Genomic DNA, 20,524 nt, shown 5'->3' with positions numbered 1-20,524 from the left:
TTTGTAACAGAATAATCAACATCCCCCGCATAATTGGAAGTTTTACATGAAGCACAAAATTGTGGTATTTCATAAAAAATTTCCATATCACTGATTTAAGGTTCTATTCTAGTACAAGATATTAACATTTCTCATCACTTACCACTTTTAGTTCACAAATGAATATATCTGTCAGGGTAGGTACTTTAGAAAACTTGAGACCAGGATCCTTAACTACATTATCTCCCTTGTCATTCAATGCAGTATAAAAAGTGTATTTTGAGATGATGTTACTTTGGCAACTAAGACTCTTTATCTTTTGTCGTAGAGAACTTATGTCAGAACAAAACTCAACCCATTGTGGTATTTCTGGATTATCTATAACAACAAAATATATATATAATGTTGAAAAAAATTATACAGGTTTATTTTTTTACACATATATTTCTTTTTTTAACAAGATTAACGCTATAGTTATATTCAAGTAGTTATATCTTTTTTATAATCTATTCACACAGTACTGAAAGAAAGTACACTTGAAAATTTACAAAATCAGTCATCTGTAATTATAAGTTGTTGTGAATGTTATTTACATGGTTATGTTATAATGGGTTAAGTGTTGAATTTTATCATTCTTTTCAAAATAATGACTTTTGAAGAATACATTTAACAAGAGGGCCATGATGGCCCTGAAATCGCTCACCTGTATAAAAGCCCCCGGGGCGGGGCCAATATTAACCCAGAGGCTTTTATTTGAACAAACTTGGTAAACACCTATTTGAAGATGTTTCATGATAAATATCTTAGATCTAGCTCTTTGAATTCTTTAAAAGAAGATTTTTTAAGGTTTTACTATATGCATATAGGGAAAATCAATGATCTCCTGGGGTGGGGCCAATTTTGACCCCAGGGCTTTTATTTGAACAAACTTGGTAGACAATCACTAGAAGATGTTTCATGCCAAATATCTAAGCTCTACCTCTTTAGGTTTTTTAAAAGAAGATATTTTAAGTCTTTTCTTTCGGTTGCCATGGCATCCAGAGTTCTGCATGGAATTAAATTCTTTGAACAATTTTTAAAGGTGACCACCAAAGGAACATTCCTGTGAAGTTTGGATGAAATTGGCCTAGTGGTTTATGAGGAGATGTCATTTAAAGTAAAAGTTTACGGACGACGGATGGACGACGGCTGGACGCCGGACGAAAAACGATCACAAAAGCTCACCCTGTCACTTTGTGACAGATGAGCTAAAAAAAGTCATACGTAAGGCTACAAATTCCTCTTCCTGATCTTCCAGAAGCTTTATCTGAGCTTTGGTTGCTAGGTGACGAACTGCAGCAGATACAGTGACATCATCTGATTTAAGAATGTCAAAGGTCATACTGTGAGTCAAAGCTTTCCCATCCTGTACACCTTTCAAGGTCACTTTGCAGGGAGCATTAGTAGTCTGTAAAGATAAAATACAATTACTGTAAACAATTAAGAAATCTTACATAAAAATTAAAACTGAACTTTGGACAAATCAATAATGGACAAATCAATTATGTTTATATGTTTACACCAACCAGCTGAAAAGTTTAAGATGGGGCATCTGTAGTTAAGGTTTTTAAGATGGCTGACATCTTAACACTTGCCCTACAATATTGTAGATTCAAACCATGCTAGGGACTTTAGATTCTAAACTGTCAGCAGTTATGACTATAACAGTTGGTATCACTTTTTAATGGGCAGAGGCCTTAGCCTCTTGATTTTGAGAAAAATTATCCATATACTTTATATAATTGAGCTAAAAACAACTTACATTTTCCTTCATTCCCTGTATAGCAGCAAATATAACCAGCCTCTCTCCAGCAGATATCACATTTTGAGGTTTCTCAGGAATCAGATCTACAGTCAAACCTGATGGTATATCCAACTTAACTTCTACATATGTTATAGCTGGTTGCATAGAATACTTAAGTAGTGCTATAGCCTGTAATTATAATAGACAATTTCATAAGGTGAGGTTTCGAGACAATAATAATCAAATGACAACTGAAATCAAATCTGTGTCAAGGTTTCATTTAATTGCTACAAAGTTACTTAAGTTCTCATCAGTAAAAGCTGCGATATAATATAATCTAGCCAGCAGTTTCATTTCTTGTTATGATATTCCCAGGTTAAACTGTTAAAGGCAATTCTTACACCTCAGGGGTGCAGAATTATTATGCCTGACTTGCCCGACTCGGGACTTTTTGCTGACGGACAAGTGGTTTTTCACATAGCAGTTGTCTGTGGACAAGTGCATTTGTGAGTCAGAAAAAAGCAAAATGCCGAAAGTCTAACTGTACTCGATCGTGAACAATAAAATTTTTCCCGATTTTATTTAATCTGTATTTACAATGCGTAAATTTTATTTGTACACCATCTCCAACAGCACAAATAAATCTGTATGATGTTAATTCAGCCTGTATGAGGCCTCTTGCTTCTATTGGAAAACAAGCTTGGCGATTGGTTGTATCGAGGCAACCGACCCGTGCCTTAGTAAATAATGCGCAGCATCATATATTAGGTGTTGTGTTGTTTATTGTTTTGATACAAAATGGACTAATTTTTCACAAGGTCTGAAAATAATCTGAAAAGCATAAATCAAATTTGCAAAGAGACAAAGAGTATGAACGCAAACACATTCTTGTGTTAAAAGATAGCTGATTAACCAATTTTACTTTGCTCTGAAAAGATGATAATTTAGACAAACTTTACTGTCTGTGTCATGTTTGCAAAATGTTCCCGCAAATGGTAGATACTACCTCGCTCCTTTATGAAGGGAAATCATTAATAAGAAAGTTCACTCATACATCACATCAAATGTTGTTCAAACGTGTCATTTGTGTCCAAATACGAGTTTTAGCAAAACCCCAGTAAACAAGGACCCATTGGTTAAATTATGTAGGCATTTGTAATAAACTTTTCTACTGTTTATTTGGGCAAGTGAACTTGAGCGGCGTACTTGTATGAATTTTAGTCCAACTTGTCCATGGGCAACTGGAAAAAATCCAAAATTCCACATCCCTGCACCTTCAATCATACTTCATTATTCTAAAGTATATCAACAACAAAAAAATAAAAAGACCTTAATACTAGACAAAGAACCATAAAAACTTGTGCAAATATCAATAATTGTCAAAATTTTGTTTTCTAAACTTATATCTTTAGAATTATGAAGATGTTTTAAATCCCAGTGATATAACCTACCTTTGGTTGTACACGCTCATTGTCCTTAATAAACTCTGCTCTACCAAATCCGATATGTGCAACATCTTTCAACAAAACAGTTGAATAGCCATAGTCCATAGCCAGGATGAAAATCCTGTAAAAAATGCAGAAAATAAAAATATGTACATCTCATAACAGAAACATAAGAAAATAAGAATCATTTTTTAATCTCATGTATCTAAACATATCTTGTTATTTACTTCTTTTAGACAGAATATGGTGACTGGTAGTCATGTGAAAACAATCCTTGATGCCATTTGTACTTTGTATCCAGCAAAAGGATCTACGGGTATAAAAAAAACTCATGAGCTTTCAATTCAGTTAATTACATATTTGTATTTTTCACATAACACCCCAAACTTCGCATATGGGATCAAACCAAGACTTGCTTGAAGGGTGAGCGCCTCAAAGTCAAAGACTTGAACCACTTAATGATGAAGGAGCCTTCATTTAAATTCATTGTATTAAAATACACCAACTGCTTACATACATGTACATAGTAAGTGAAATACAGCGCTACAATTGCATAATTAAACTACGTTTTTACAGTTACCTTGAATTTGTTTTCTGTCCTTGTTTCTTTACAAGGTCTGTGACCTGACTTGTTATTTTGGCATTATATTTCGTCTTTCCATCTGTTAACAAAAACACCTGTTGAAACAAAATTTGGTCATTAAACTTTTGAGTACACCTATGTAAAAGAACAGAGCAAAGCCAGCCAGGAAATCCATAGTCTAACCATACGCTATAACTTCTGCTGAATTTTTAGCATAAAAATTTGATATCAAAACCATTTACACAAACAATGGACAGTTCCAAAGTATAAGAAGGACAAGTCCACTATAAAAACAAGATATGTTTGTAAAACATGTATGCCCCCTATCAGCAGCCAATTAGTCATGTGATAAGGTTATTATGCATGACTTCTGACCCAGTGATCAAACAATTAATAAGGGTTATCAAGTATCTACTGGTCATGACCTTAACCTTTGACCCCTTGACCCAAAACTCAATAGGGGTCATCTGCTGGTCACGACCAATCATCATACAAAGTTTGAAGTTCCTAGGCCTAAGCGTTTTTAGTTAATTGATCAGAAACCGTTTTTACCTACAAGGTCAATGTGACCTTGACCTTTGACCCCAAAATCAATAGGTCATCTGCTGGTCATGACCAATCACCATACCAAGTTTGAAGTTCCTAGGCCTAAGGGTTCTTTAGTTATTGATCGGAAACCGTTTTAACATACAAGGTCAATGTGACCTTGACCTTTGACCCCAAAATCAATAGGGGTCATCTGCTGCTCATGACCAATCACCATGCCAAGTTTGAAGTTCCTAGGCCGAAGCGTTCTTTAGTTATTGATCAGAAACCGTTTTTACTTACAATGTCAATGTGACCTTGACCTTTGACCCCTTGACCCAAAACTCAATAGAGGTCATCTGCTGGTCACGACCAATCATCATACTAAGTTTGAAGTTCCTAGGCCTAAGCGTTTTTAGTTATTGATCGGAAACCGTTTTTACCTACAAGGTCAATGTGACCTTCACCTTTGACCACTTGACCCCAAAATCAATAGGTCATCTGCTGGTCATGACCAATCACCATACCAAGTTTGAAGTTCCTAGGCCTAAGGGTTCTTAAGTTATTGATTGGAAAGCATTTTTACCTACAAGGTCAATGTGACCTTGCCCTTTGACCCCTTAACCCCAATATCAATAGGGGTCATCTGCTGGTCATGACCAATCACCATACCAAGTTTGAAGTTCCTAGGCCTAAAGGGGTCTTTAGTAATTGATCGGAAACCGTTTTTACCTAAGAGGTCAATGTGACCTTGACCTTTGACACCTTGACCCCAAAATCAATAGGGGTCATCTACTGATCATGACCAATCACCATATCAAGTTTGAAGTCCCTAGGCCTAAGGGTTCTTTCGTTATTGATCGGAAACCGTTTTTACCTACAAGGTCAATGTGACCTTGACCTTTGACCCCTTAACCCCAAAATCAATAGGGGTCATCTGCTGGTCATAACCAATCACCATACCAAGTTTGAAGTTCCTAGGCCTAAGGGTTCTTTTGTTATTGATCAGAAACCGTTTTTACCCAAGAGGTCAATGTGACCTTGACCTTTGACCCCTTGACCCCAAAATCAATAGGGGTTATCTACTGATCATGACCAATCACCATACCAAGTTTGAAGTTCCTAGGCCTTAAAGATCTTTAGTTATTGATCGGAAACCGTTTTTGCTTACAAGGTCAATGTGACCTTGACCTTTGACCCCTTGACCCCAAAATCAATAGGGGTCATCTACTGATCATGACCAATCACCATACCAAGTTTGAAGTTCCTAGGCCTTAAAGTTCTTTAGTTATTGATCGGAAACCGTTTTTCCTTACAAGGTCAATGTGACCTTGACCTTTGACCCCTTGACCCCAAAATCAATAGGGGTCATCTACTGATCATGACCAATCACCATACCAAGTTTGAAGTTCCTAGGCCTTAAAGTTCTTTAGTTATTGATCGGAAACCGTTTTTCCTTACAAGGTCAATGTGACCTTGACCTTTGACCCCTTGACCCCAAAATCAATAGGGGTCATCTACTGATCATGACCAATCACCATACCAAGTTTGAAGTTCCTAGGCCTTAAAGTTCTTTAGTTATTGATCGGAAACCGTTTTTCCTTACAAGGTCAATGTGACCTTGACCTTTGACCCCTTGACCCCAAAATCAATAGGGGTCATCTACTGGTCATGACCAATCACCATACCAAGTTTGAAGTTCCTAGGCCTAAGGGTTCTTTAGTTATCACTCGGAAACCATTTGGTCTACGGACCGACGGACCGACAAGTGCAAAGCAATATACCCCCTTTTCTTCGAAATGGGGGCATAATAAAGCATGGTAAGGGTTAATGATTAAAGCATCATTTTTTCTTATATCGATGGACTAAATAAATCCCCCCACACCTTTGCTTTTAAGCTCACCTGTCACTTAGTGATTTTCCTTATATGCACACATATTTTGGACTGTTGTTTTCCCTTAGAAATAGCAACCAGTAATGTTTAAACACATGCACTATTTCAGATACAAATATAAACTTTGTTGTTTAAGATTTAGATTTTATAACTGCTTTTGTTTATAGTTTAAAATATACTTGTTCCTTGTCATGGAGTTTCTATATACAGGTGAGCAATTTCAGGGCCATCATAGCCCTCATGTTATTTCAATTTATCACAGTCATTATCAATGTACACTATATCAACATTCTGGTTAGCTCAATAGGTACAGCATTGGACTGTCAATCAGACCTGCAGGTCACATGTCATTGATCATAAAATCCTTACTATATGGTTATTCGACCTGTACCTCTGCTATGACATGTACAGAAGTTATCAGTTCCTTGCAAAAGTGAAGGCAACTAGTACTGGTAAACTTCCTGACAGCCTGCCCAGGAACAATGCGGTGGCTGAACTGTGCTCTGGTAAATTCAATGTGGCTTACTGCCGTGATCCGAAGTGAAAAAACTACTAACACCATCACACATACAGTATCATATTTGAAACATACAAAGTGATGATTTTCATACTCACCTGAATTATATGGATAATACAGGCTAATCATTGTCCGTGCTAGCATCCATAAAGTTCAGAACATTTTGTAAACTGTTAAAACACCATGAAATTGCATATTTATTAATATATTATGCATCTTGAAAAAATTTTGTTTAGAGAAAGATAAAAAATAATAATATAAAACTTACCTTTCTAGGATGGCCAGATATAGGTTTTTTACCATATATGTGGTCTAAAGCTTTGAATATGTCTGCATTGTAAGTGATGTCAGTTTTCATCTTTTCCAAGAATATGAATGCTTCTTTCAGTGTTTTCTCTGTGTATTTATTACTGTTTCTGCAATAAAAAAATCAATTTCTCTCTATTTTTATGCTTTGCTTAAAAATTTCATTTGTTTCTATCTTAAAGTCATTTTATTTTCGTTTGGTCTGGTACCATGTTGCACCAATAAAGTATAGGTAATATGGCCACTTTCCAGCTTTACTGGTACAGGAAGACCTCAAGTGCCCTTCCATGCGTAATTTCAGGCACAAATGGGCACCAGAGGAGAACCATCGTTCAATAGGCTAGCTGGATAGCTACCTCACAAGAAAGAAACAAAAATCACTTTTGAATTCAAACCCACAGCAGTGAGGGGCAAGAGGTTTGAAGTCAACACCCTTAACCACTTGGCCAAGGATGCTTTTATTTTTTGAATTGAGATTGAAACATATTTATTCAGCATCATACACCCTAACTTTATAAAGTTGCCACAAACTACCTTGAATCGATGTACCTGGTGTATAAATAGTTTCAAAACAATATGAGATAGGAATTGTGAGGAATGGTTAATTATTATATTACTTTATAATATTTCGGCAAGTGGTTAAGTATAAATAAAGTATTCTTACCTAAATAAAGAGTTGACCTTAGTGGCATAGGATATGACATTAAAGAAACAATCAGCTGGTAAACTCCTTAGGAACAGCTGCAGTGCTTTCTTGGCATTTTCCATCTTAGTACCCTCCATCTTTCCTGAAAATAGTAAATAACAAAGGGTCAGTATACATGATAAGTCACAGACAAATGAGCCGTGTCATGGCAAAACCAACATAATGGGTTTGCGAGCAGCATGGATCCAGACCCCGCAGTCTGAATAGGATCCATGCTGTTCGCTATCAGTTTCTCTACTTGTTATAGGGTTCGTAAGGGAACAGCAGGGATCCTGATCAGAATGCGCGAATGCACAGGCTGGTCTGGATCCATGCTGGTCCCAAACGCACTATGTTGGTTTTGTCGTGACGCGGCTCATTAATTAATTTTAATAATTTTTTTTTGGTCTTATGGCGACTTTCCAGCTTTAGTGGTGCCCAGCTTTAGTGGTGCAAGAAGACCTTAGGTGCTTCTCCTTGCATAATTTCAGGCACAAATGAGTGTGTGAGTTCAACCACAGTTCCATCAGGTACTGTATTTGTGGATATTTAAGCTTCACAAAATTTTGCGAATGTCAAAAAGTTTACTTTTTGTGTGAGGAAATATTCGCAAAGTATGATTTCTTGAATTTTATACTGTTTTTCTGATATCATTAATAAAGCAGGTTCATGTTAAGAATATGTCATTACTGTAATCGTTCTATTTAGTTGTTCAATACTTTATTATTTATATAATTGTTTGAAAAACATATTGTTAGTTTGATAAAGGAGCAGATCACACATTTCTTTGTCGAATCCCGGACAATCCCCCTCCCGGACGATTCCCCTTCCATATTATTTTCACAACCCGGACATTTCCCCTCCCGTTATTTTAATAGGGCGGACTTTTCCCCTCCCGTTAATTTAGCAGAGCGGACAATTCCCCTCCCATTTTTTTAGCAGAGCGGACAATTCCCCTCCCGTTTTTTCACATTGCGTATAAAAAAATCTATAACCATTCTTATCAAAGATGACAGTTTTTACTCTTAACAATAAACTGTTAAAGATCGGAACTTTTAACAATCATTATTTCACAAAAGTGACATTATACCGCCTTTAATCATTGCCGCCGCTGCTTAAGATAAACAAACTGTCAATAAAAAATCTTTAATCATTGCCGCCCTTAATTAAATGTGTCCTTGATTGCAAAAATGTATATACCTTTCAAATAAACAATATTATATAATATATATTAGGGATGTCATTCGGAGTCCGGATATCCGAACGTTCGGATAACGATTAGTTTGACAATACACATCATAACCTCTGCAGTCCACAAAAAATTCAATAATTACTATAATAATTACGAGTCAATTATGAAACATGTTGTTAATCAAATTTAAGTTTTGTAAGATTTTAAGTCCCGTGCGACTTTCATCGGCAACGATGTTACATTTTTTTATGTCCAAATTTAAATATTTAATTAGGTTATTATATTTATATATATTTCGGCTTACCGACCCGTCGACTCCTTATTTTTAGACATTGAAAAATCTGCAGAAAAAAAATTAGCAAATAAAGAAATTCACTTACGCATTATATGTTAATTATCAAAGCTTTTATTGAAATTGATACGAAAATTATCCGACAAAATAACTTTCTCCTTGAGTATTAATCAAACATGTGCATTTTTTTAAAAACATTTTTTTTCACATTTCTTTTTTCACTTATGAACACTTAAAATGTGTGTAATTCATGTAAGTTTCGGCAACTTCTTTGATGATTCGAATCAACAGCCAGGGCTACATGAAGGTAAACATCAAAGAATGGCACATTCTTTTTAATAGCCGACTACACGCCTGTCAAAGGTCATCGTGTGTAAATTGTATGCGTGTTATTGAACAATGGAAACATTATATTCAATTTTTTACGGATATTACTTTGATTTCACAAATGTGAGCGAATGTTATTGTGTATTATAGAACTAATTGAGGAATTCAGACAATCGGCGGCGATTTTCGTTTCCATTTCATTTGAAATCGTAAGTACCACACGCACTAAATTTATTAATAAAAGCTAGTCGTATTCTATATAGAAGAAATAAAAATCAATCACGGAAGATTTTTGATATGTATCATTCAATTAAAAAGGAAGAAAAACGAAATACTACAATTTGAAAAAGGTCGCGAAGAAATGGTTACGTCATATCAGACATCTAAGAATATGACAACGATCCGAACATCCGGATGTTTGATTCGGATATCCGGATGGCCGTTTCGGCTCCAGATGACATCCCTAATATATATATTCAACAGCCACGGGAGGGAAATTGTCCGCTCTGACAACAGCGGGAGGGGAATTGTCCGGGTTGTTAAAAGAACGGGAGGGGAATTGTCCGGGTTGATAAAAGAACGGGAGGGGAATTGTCCGCCGTAAAAAAATAACGGGAGGGGAAATGTCCGGGTTGTGAAAAAACATTCAAATTTACTGGGAGGGGAATCGTCCGGGAGGGGAATTGTCCGGATACCTTCTTTGTCATATTTTTGAAACATTCTTTTGTTATATGATAGATCTATAGTGTTATTAACACATATATTGTTTTATGAAAACATTTGTGATTTGTTAAGACCAAACTCAAACAAACAAGCAATGGGAAAAATTAATCTCAGTACCTGAACGTCAAACTTGGAAGACAGACAAAACCACACACGTCAAAACCCCACACCTCAATTTTATAGAGTGGACAAAACCCCACACCTAAATTTTATATAGTGGACAAAACCCCACACCTAAATTTTATATAGTGGACAAAACCCCAGTTACATATATATATGCTGTGCCGTAATTGGACTGGCATCTCGATGTGGTGGTATGTGTGTATATATTCTCTCATTTCTATAACAATGTATCTGCACACTTGTATCTTAAGTGATCCCACACAGGAGAAAGTATAACTGTATTGAATTTAATTATCTCCCTTTATATATATATATATATATATATATATATATCTGATTTACCTGATATTTCAATGATAAACACATATTCTCCATTGGTTGCAATAGAAACCTTTCTCAAATCTGGCTGGAAACTCAACATACAAATATCTTTTTTGTACACTTCCTCTAAAAATAAATAATACAAATATTCTTTTCAGTAAATGATGCTTTTTGCAACATGAACAACATTTATCACATACCCATTACGAATCCCGGACAATCCCCCTCCCGGACGATTCCCCTTCCATATTATTTTCACAACCCGGACATTTCCCCTCTCGTTAGTTTAATAGGGCGGACTTTTCCCCTCCCATTAATTTTACAGGGCGGACAATTCCCCTCCCATTATTTTAGCAGAGCGGACAATTCCCCTCCCGTTTTTCACAGAGCGCAACGTGACATTATACGGCCCTTAATCATAGCCACCACTGCGTATAAAAAAATCTATAAACATTCTTATTAAAGATGACAGTTTTTACTCTTAACAACAAACTGTTAAAGATCGGAACTTTTAACAATCATTACTTCACAAAGGTGACATTATACCGCCTTTAATCATTGCCGCCGCTGCTTAAGATAAACAAACTGTCAATAAAAAATCTTTAATCATTGCCGCCCTTAATTAAATGTGTCCTTAATTTTTGCTTTTTTGTTCTCATCAATTGTTCTTTTATTGTTTTGCCGCTGCAAAAATGTATTGACGAAATAAAGATTATTTTAAAAAATGCGTTTTGTTTTGTTTATATTCATGTATGAAAATTGGGGTTATACCATTCGCTCGTCCGCCCTAGAGACAAGCAAAATGTATTTAAAGCCGATTAAAAATACCTTTCAAATTAACAATATTATATAATATATATATTCAACAGCCACGGGAGGGAAATTGTCCGCTCTGACAACAGCGGGAGGGGAATTGTCCGGGTTGTTAAAAGAACAAGAGGGGAATTGTCTGCCGTAAAAAAATAACGGGAGGGGAAATGTCCGGGTTGTGAAAAAACATTCAAGTTTACTGGGAGGGGGATCGTCCGGGAGGGGAATTGTCCGGATACCACCCATTACATGCCGAATTTGCAACTTATTAAAAAAGGTATTGCATAGCCATACATATATACATAATGATGTGATGACATTTGCATTATACAAGTATAGCATAAAGCCTTGCAAAATGTTAACATTACACTTTAAGCATGCCAATGAAAAAGTGATACTTTTTTAATGTAAACAATTCTTATTTTGGACATGTGATAAAGTTTATATATTAAATTTGTGTAGCTTCAGTATAAAATTTATTTAACTTGTTGAATAAAAAAATATTGTGCACGCTAGAGGCTCGCATAATATGATTTTTGTGCCCGCTAGAACATAATATGATTTTGTTCAACTTGTTCAATAATTCAATATTGAATCATCCCTCATTCAATAGTCTCTATTTATGGAACAAATATAATGGAAAAAAGTTTAATATGTTCATGAAAAAATGAAAATCTTTCACTTCTATGAGATATATTTCATATCAAAATGAAATACAATTTTTCAAATTTTACAAGCATTTAATTAATAAGAACATACAAGAAAAGTTACATGTAAAGCATACCAGATTTAGGGTTTCGATTTCCTAGGATGACCTGTGGAGAATATGGCTTCTCATATAACACACACAACTGCATATCTCTGTCAAACTTAAAGTCATCACCAATTACCACCTGTAAATAAATACATGTATCACTTTTAAGTGGTGGCACGGCTGAGTGGTTACGTGTCGGACTAGTAATCTAATGATCCCAAAGCTGCATGGGTTCAAACCCCGTCAGGGGCATGTGGTTGATTCTTTGAGCAAGAACCTTTACACTCATTACACAGTACTGGCTGGTTCAAGGAATGGATTCAAAAGTGTGTCTATAAGCTAATGGCTTCCACCCAATCATACTAAAATAAATTCTGTAGGAACAAAATAAATACTGTACATTAACAGTGTTTAGTTATCACTCCAAAGTTGTCATAGTAATTGATTAATTGTTCAAGAAAACATTTGTATAGATCTTTCTCCAGCCCTACTTTCATTTTCTGATTTATTATTGAATTTCATTTAATTGTACTTAGAAAATTGTAAAAAGAGCAAATATTCATTCATGATGCATGATTAAAGGAAATACATTTACACAAGCTAGAATTCTGCATATAGTAAATAAATTCCGAATATACATGTATTTGTACAAGTACTTCATTTTATAAACAAGATAAATTATGAAGAAATGTCAAATACAAATCACTACTTCAAAAACTAGTTTCCCATTAAACATTAAGTATTTGAGACATTGGTGCCATTTTAAGTATTGCAGTCAGTCCAGGTGTCAGGGCCTAGGACATTAATATGGGACTCCACTGACGTTTTATGAAATGAAGAAAAATTCAGGATATTTGTATAACTGGATGTAGGTCTTGACAAATAACTTGTGTACAAAATTTCTGATCATTCGTTGCAAGGCCTTTCACTCAAACAGGCCAAAAACAGCATAAAATTGATTATCAATTAAATTCCGATTATTTATATTTATTACATGCTTTTCGGTGGTTTATAGAAATATATCAGTGATATAAAACTGGTAATTTCACTGTTTGAAACAGTGAAATTACCACTTTGATAATTTCACTGTTTTGAATTTAAGCCCCTTTTGTTGTTTCAGTAAAATACCAGCGTGCACAGTAATGGGTACCAACTTAATGACGTGACGTCGTAAATGACGTCACGTTGTATTATTATTTGGTGCGCTTTTCATTCAGTATTATACTGTTCTCCTTTTAGCTCGGTTTAATGTCTTTTTAAAACGTTTCTTTGCATATAATAAAAAGAAAATTTGTTTAGTTTAGTGTAAGATCGAAATATATTTCACCTTGTGAACACCAAAAGTTCATATTTCACTCGTGGCTGCACCACTCGTGAAATATACCTTTGGTGCCCACTCGGTGAAATATATTCCGATCTTACACTGAACTAAACAAATATCCTCTATAAATATTATCTATTGCATCATTTTTAATTCCTAGTGGACCAGTTGATTTATAAAACAATTTAATATTAAATTATTTTACGCTATTAGACCTCATTGGAGTTCCTTTATTGACCTGCTTCTGATGATACTTGCATTTTGCTTAATGCCTTTGGTCTAAAGTATAACCGTATAATGAAAATCATTCCCATTGCAGGCAATGAATCCATGCTGTTTTCACCACAACTAACTTCATAATAATTGAGCCACGTCATGACAAAACCAACATAGTGCGTTTGCGACCAGCATGGATCCAGACCAGCCTGCTCGTCCACACAGTCTGATCAGGATCCTTGCTGTTCGCTATCATTTTCTCTACTTGTTATAGGGTTGGTAAGCGAACAGCATGGATGATGGACCTGATCAGACTGCTCGGACGCGCAGGCTGGTCTGGATCCATGCTGGTCGCCAACGCACTATATTGGTTTTGTCGTGACGCGGCTCATATATGTAAATCTATTCACCCACCTTTGCTATCTTGTTGTCTTCTTCAAATGTAACATTTAACTTTACAGTTTCCGAAGTCACTGAGGTAACTTTATGGTAAGCTTTCACTGTGGCTGTCATACTGAACTTATATGGAACCTTGGATGGAGCAACATTTTTGTCATTTTTACCAGCTTTTTTATCTCCCTTATCTATAATATAAACAAGAGTTATTGTTCCTTTAACATTACAGATTAAAACGCAAAAGAATATACTAATAAAAGTGTTACAGATTTCGAAAAAAAATCTTCTTTTTTTTTATGTTGTTGAAATTTCAGATATGTCAATTCTATTAAATTTGTAATGGAAAATAAAATACAAAATGAATAAAGACAAATAAATCCTTTAAAACAGGATGCTTCAAGTCTCATGATAATTTTTATAAAATATAGCTGAAGCTTTCAGTGAGGTGAACTACTTTTTCTCATAACTTTATAATCCACACAACTATGTAAATGACTCCAAGACTCAAAACTATTGAGTGTTTGTGTTAACAAAATAAATATTATCTAGATTTTGAAATATCTGATGTTAATAATGGACTGTTACAAATACAAAACAGGGCTTATGCCATTTCATACACCTAGCAAGATATAGGGTAAGATTTACCTGAAGAGTATCTTGGATTAAGAACTGTAGGAAGTGTGAACCTGAGCTGACCGTCAGGCTCTTGTGGTAACTCTGTCACATATTTCAACACAAGTGAAGCCTCACTTTTAGCTGGAACATCTCCCAGCATGCAACTGAAGACACCATCTGAGGATTTGTCTCCCTTGTATATCATGGCTGCTGTTCCATGATTTATTGCATCTTCCTTTGTCAAATGTGCCTGTAGTGGTGTAAAAAATATGTCAGCTCACTGACACTTTATGCAAAGGAATGTAATATATTTCTAGCAAGAATTTAACATAGGTCAATGTGAGCTGGCAGGTAGGATTCATGAAGGTGAATTTACAACAAAGTTTGAAAATCCTATTTCAATGCACTTTGATTTAATACCCACTTTTATGTTTCTCCATGACCTTTTGACCTGTACAAGGGTAGGGCAGGTAGAACTCAAAGAAGTTCATCCACATAGTTCCAGTCAATGTACTTAGACTGAATGGCCACTTTTATGTTTAATTTTAACAGGTCCAAGTAACTTCACCTTTGACCTTAAAAAAGGATTTGGAAGGTAAAATCCATCAAGATGCATCCACATTCAAAGTTTGAAGTTTCTATGCAATGCACTTAGACTAATTGGCCACTTGATTCCTTTTTATAGATCCAAGTGACCATGACCTTGTGAACTGAAAATGAATGTTGCTGATAGAACTTATCAAGGTTCATTTACATTACAATGTTTGAAGCTCTCAGGCCAAAATACTTTATTTAATGGCTAGTTTTTTGTTTTGTTATTACAGACCCAAGGGAGCGGTGGCCTAGTGGTTAAGGTGTCTGCCTCTCAACCCAGAGATCACGGGTTCCAGTCCTACTCTGGTCATGACCATGTCTCTTCATATGACACCAGTACTGGCTGGTTCCAGGAAGCAGACTAGAAAGTGATTAATAGAAGTTGCAAGAACTTGTTTCACGATAAAGCTTAAATAAATATGTTTAAACCAACTGACATTTTGACCTGAAAGTGGGTGTGGAGAGTAAAACTCACCCAAATAGCATATCCAAATATAAAGTTTTAATGTAACAGCATTCTTAGTATTGAAGTTTATGATGATAAAAATATTAAAACAAATTAAAATTAAGCAACATCACTGACACCATGTGGGTCATGACTAAAGCTAAACAAGAGCTGTCAGTTCCACACTTTTGAAGATTGACTTGCATGGGAAACTTACTCTAACAATTTTCTAAGTTTACAAAGGGCCATAATTCTGTCAAAATCCATATTAAAGTTATGGGCCTGGGATAATGACCTTTTATGATCTCAAGTAAGTGTGTGGAAGATACAAACAAATATTCTCAGTGACTGATGAAAAATAATTTGGTACAGGAAGTTGCTCATCAAAAGCTAACCAAAGCACGGATGAATAGGATAGCTACATTATTTGTCGAAGCTAAAATTTATTAAAATCATTTAAGGTCAAGCCTAAAAATGCACTATCTGATGATTTATTTTATATATTCGGAGATTTTTTTAAACAAGAGCATGCCATTAACTTCTCACAAGAGAACATGAGCATAAATCCAGTCTGAAGTTTCAGTATATTTATAACTTTATTAAGAATTACCTCAGGCTTTCTTTGAACAGATGTAACGATGTGCTGTCCACCAATATCAGCTTCAAGCTGGTATGCTGTGTTATTTTCATCTTCAGGCATTGTGAACACTGATGAAACAGGTGTTTTTCCTTCATTACAGTAAGTCAAACATGATGTAACTTCAGCGACATGACCAACAATATTTACATCAACTTTGACAGATTTGATTTGAACTAAAAAGAAATAGTGAAATACATGTAAAGGTTATGTAAGTACAAATTAACAGAGAGGAAGATATCATAAAATGTACATGACATGATAATGAATCTTCGATATTGTTCAAATAATTTTGAAAATTCACAAAGGGCCATAATTCTGTCAAAATACATGTCAGAGTTATGGACCTAAGAGACCTTGATAAATGATCTTGAAGACAATTATTAAGTTTCAAATGAATACCTGCAGTAGTTTTGAAGATTGAAATTTCATGCAAAACTTTAACTCACAAAATAACATAACAAAATCTTTTATAGTTCAAGAAGGACCATAATTCTGTCAAAATCCATGCTAATGTCATGGACTTTTCATGACTTTGGATACATGTAGTAATCTCAAATAAATGTGGGAAGAAACAAGCATACAAGATGTTGCATGTAAAACTTTACTCTGATGCCATTAATCTTAAAGACAGAAGAACACAGATGACCAGGCTCTACAGGATTGAAATCAACCTCGTTGACATGTACATCTGTTCGGTTTGTTTTCAATTTCCAAATGGTTAACTCAATAACTAGATATTTAATTCCTTTAATTTAGTTTTTCATTCCCTACTAGTCTACATAAAAACTAGACAAAAAACTTTGAGATAAATAGCTGATAACAACATCATTTGCATCATTGAAATTATTATAATGGCTTTTTGCGACGGACGCGCCCTCAGGTGCGTTCAGAGCTAAGTCATCTACACATGGGATTTCGTCGGCTACAATCGCGCAAAGTGTCCTAAACCGATTAACAGCCCAAGAAATAGTACATGAATTTGATCCTTTAAACTCCCATACTTTGTCGGGATATCTTAAAATCTTCCATATTTAGCCTTTTCAATTTCAAATTAGGTTATCCAAGTTAAAATATGAACGTATATTATTGATTAAAATGTTGTAGTCCCGTAGTATTATTGCGCAATATGCAAATTACTGCCGAAACGATTTACCGCTGTCGAAAAAGTAGGACAGCAAATTATACTACAATAAAGGTGTAAGCTCTGAGTTCCAAGACATTATTAGTAGGAAATAAATATTTCTACTTTATACAAAACATTATTATTAACAAATCAAAAGTTTTTCGTGACTCTAGGATAACTCGCGCATTAATAAAAGAAGAACTATTTTCGTGACTCATACCGCGGGTTTAGCTGAATATTCAGCAGTTATTAATAAATTAGATACAGTACAATGGTTAGTATTTTGAAAATGCATGTAAGAAGAGAGTTTTTCAACACTTTACCACCATGTAGTCTTTCATGGTCAGGAAGTTATAATATCAGTTCTACTTCCGATTCTTGTGGTTTGTTTACATATTTTTCTAGGTCACGTTATTCTAAAAATAGATTCTGCTTCACCTGGCCTGATTTTTGGACAGGCGATTAGGGAGTACACATTATACATGTAATAAACCAGCGGATTACATGCAATACTTTAAGAAATTCTATACAATTGTAAGAAGCAAACAAGTTGAAAATGGAATTTAGTGTGAAATTGAAAAGGACAACTAAACACTGTAGTGCTTAAGTGACATTTAAATTAAAATAAAAACGATGTGCTCTGGCCTCTTCATCTTTACCTTGTAAATAAAAAAAAATCTAAAAAATACACTATGTATAGGTTAGTGTTTAATAATATGTATTAACAAAAATAATTGGTCAAGCATGCCGCAGGCAGGCGACCAATTATTTTTGTTAATGATCAGCATAATTTTTTGTCCAATCACATTGTAGTATTTTTCAAATTTCTGCTAAGTCTAACTTTGGTTAATGTGTACTAACTAAATAAAATTTACTTAATCTGTCGTCTAACCAGTCTAACAAATTTCAATAATGCATTATATTAGGGAGGAGTTAGAGGTGTGGTTTGCACTCTGAATTGGAAAATATAAAGGTTAGCAAAACAATGCCAACGTAAAAATAATAAGGCTTTCTAAATGTGAGGATACAATCAAATGATTTATTACATAGATAATACATGTGGGGCACGCAGAGACAAATGATTACATAGTAACTTATTTATATTTTAACTCTAAGAAAAATGTCTGTTATAAATTGCTGACTGTTTTAACTTTATATTTTCTAGAAAAAGTAACCAAAAAAAAAATTATTTTCTTTCACTTGATAGGAATGAACTGCATTAACAATAAAATGAAATTAAGAATACAATGATTACATTTTGGCTGGAAAACTCATTGTAAACTGACCCCTCCACCTGATAGTCCAAATGTTCGACTATTTCCGTAAAGCTTAATCAATGAAAATGCTATTTTTAGCTATGTCGATTACCGAATACTCCAGAGCGTAGTACACAAATAAATCTGACTGTCGAGTAATGGAATATATACATGTCGGACTGTTTTGGCGAGAAGATTTTCGCTAAATTATTTTCATCAGTGTTTAACAACAGGTTTATCGTGAACAAAATACCTCGATATTAATAAGGATTACAAATACGAAATGAAAATTCTCAATTTTAGAATTACAATATACTTGTTTTTTTTCACGCTAAATACGTATTACTTCACTGTGGTGCAGAGGTAGCGCCCTCGTTTAGGGTGTGAGAGGCCTAAGGTTAAAATCCTTGTCGAGGCAACATTTTTTTTAAGTGTCTTTTTTAAGGAAGTTGCCACGATATGCAAGGATAAAGTGTGGCTGTAATAAAAAATGAAAAATGGTTTTTGATGCAACTCTAAGCATGCAAAATTCCATATGTATCAATCACAAACTGTTAAACGCAGTCGCTGCGTAAGATGAATAATAGTATATAAAAATAAACTTATACAGGAAAGATCAGAAAATACCACAGAGCATGCAGCCCTTTGATTTTTTATGTTGGCATTGTCTTTCTAACCTTGATATTTTACAATTCAGAGTGTAAACCATACCTCTAACTCCTCCCTAATATAATGCATTATTGAAATTTGTTAGACTGGTTAGACGACAGATTAAGTGAATTTTATTTAGTAAGTACACATTAACCAAAGTTAGACTAAGCAGAAATTTGAAAAATACTACAATGTGATTGGACAAAAAATAATGCTGATCATTAATAATTGCTGATGATTTTAACTAAAACTTTTTTAATGAGACATATCCAAGAGAAATAAAAATACAAATGAGTTATATTTTATTGTCTATATGCCCACTATGATATAACACGAAGCAATTCTAAATAGCATTCTCAAATGTATAATGTATTATGCTTGAAGTTTATTTGCATGGTTTTATTTTAGAAATATTTCGTTGACAGTATTTTTTTTCTCTTTTTACATATCATTTCTTGGAATAAATCGATAAGGACACTGATATACAAGTTTGACCAGAGATTTTAGGCATAAATTTCATTCTGTATTTAAGTGCTTGAAAGTAGAAAATCTGAATTATACCAGTTTGGGACACAAAATATATTGCTCTACAAATCTCGAACTTGTATGGAACAAATTTTCTCTGTTATATATTTTGTGTTTTGTTTTTTTTTTTCTAAAAAAGCCTTAATGTCTCTCCGGTTGCATGTCCGTCGCATTCAGTGCTGCAGCACTTTGATTTATTATGCGGCCACATATACAAGTGTCCAATTGATGCTCCTATCCGAATCACACTACATTTGGTACAAATTAGCGATTAATTAGGCTTTCAACTTACATGGTTCTCCTTTAATCGACTTAAAACCGAACGGTGATTTATCAGGGACATCTCTTTTAGCTATCGTTTCACTTTTCCTGGTACTCATTGCGATATAATTATGGAATATCGAACAGTGTTAAAACAAATATTAGACAGTTTGTTTACATGTATCCGGGCTATTTTTCCGGACGAATGATCATTTTGTCGTT

At 34.6% G+C, this 20,524-nt stretch overlaps 1 protein-coding gene and 1 long non-coding RNA gene across 2 annotated transcripts in view; both read right to left on the bottom strand.

The window, feature by feature from the left end:
- The window catches only part of LOC132756655 (von Willebrand factor A domain-containing protein 5A-like), a 27,408-nt gene extending 6,884 nt beyond the window's left edge, over positions 1–20,524 (bottom strand). The window contains exons 1-13 of the mRNA XM_060747787.1: positions 20,334–20,524; positions 16,457–16,659; positions 14,838–15,057; positions 14,211–14,380; positions 12,290–12,398; positions 10,717–10,821; positions 7,697–7,820; positions 6,995–7,142; positions 3,788–3,885; positions 3,214–3,328; positions 1,781–1,951; positions 1,243–1,426; positions 143–357 (exon numbers count right to left, since the gene is read on the bottom strand). Of these exons, the coding sequence (XP_060603770.1) occupies positions 143–357; positions 1,243–1,426; positions 1,781–1,951; positions 3,214–3,328; positions 3,788–3,885; positions 6,995–7,142; positions 7,697–7,820; positions 10,717–10,821; positions 12,290–12,398; positions 14,211–14,380; positions 14,838–15,057; positions 16,457–16,659; positions 20,334–20,421 (1,950 nt within the window). The 5' untranslated portion in view covers positions 20,422–20,524. The remainder of the gene's footprint in view (positions 1–142; positions 358–1,242; positions 1,427–1,780; positions 1,952–3,213; positions 3,329–3,787; positions 3,886–6,994; positions 7,143–7,696; positions 7,821–10,716; positions 10,822–12,289; positions 12,399–14,210; positions 14,381–14,837; positions 15,058–16,456; positions 16,660–20,333) is intronic.
- LOC132756653 (uncharacterized) lies at positions 4,321–6,140 on the bottom strand. Its single transcript, XR_009629357.1, has 2 exons — positions 4,783–6,140; positions 4,321–4,366 (listed from the first exon to the last, which is right to left on the bottom strand). It is a non-coding gene; the product is annotated as an uncharacterized LOC132756653 (long non-coding RNA).

The sequence above is a fragment of the Ruditapes philippinarum genome, unplaced genomic scaffold (genome assembly GCF_026571515.1).
Source record: "Ruditapes philippinarum isolate M1 unplaced genomic scaffold, ASM2657151v2 ctg1507_1_1_1_1, whole genome shotgun sequence".
NCBI classification, from domain to species: Eukaryota; Metazoa; Mollusca; class Bivalvia; order Venerida; family Veneridae; genus Ruditapes; species Ruditapes philippinarum.
The sequence above is the reverse complement of the archived record's forward strand: the minus strand, read 5'-3'. Positions and strand labels throughout refer to the sequence as shown.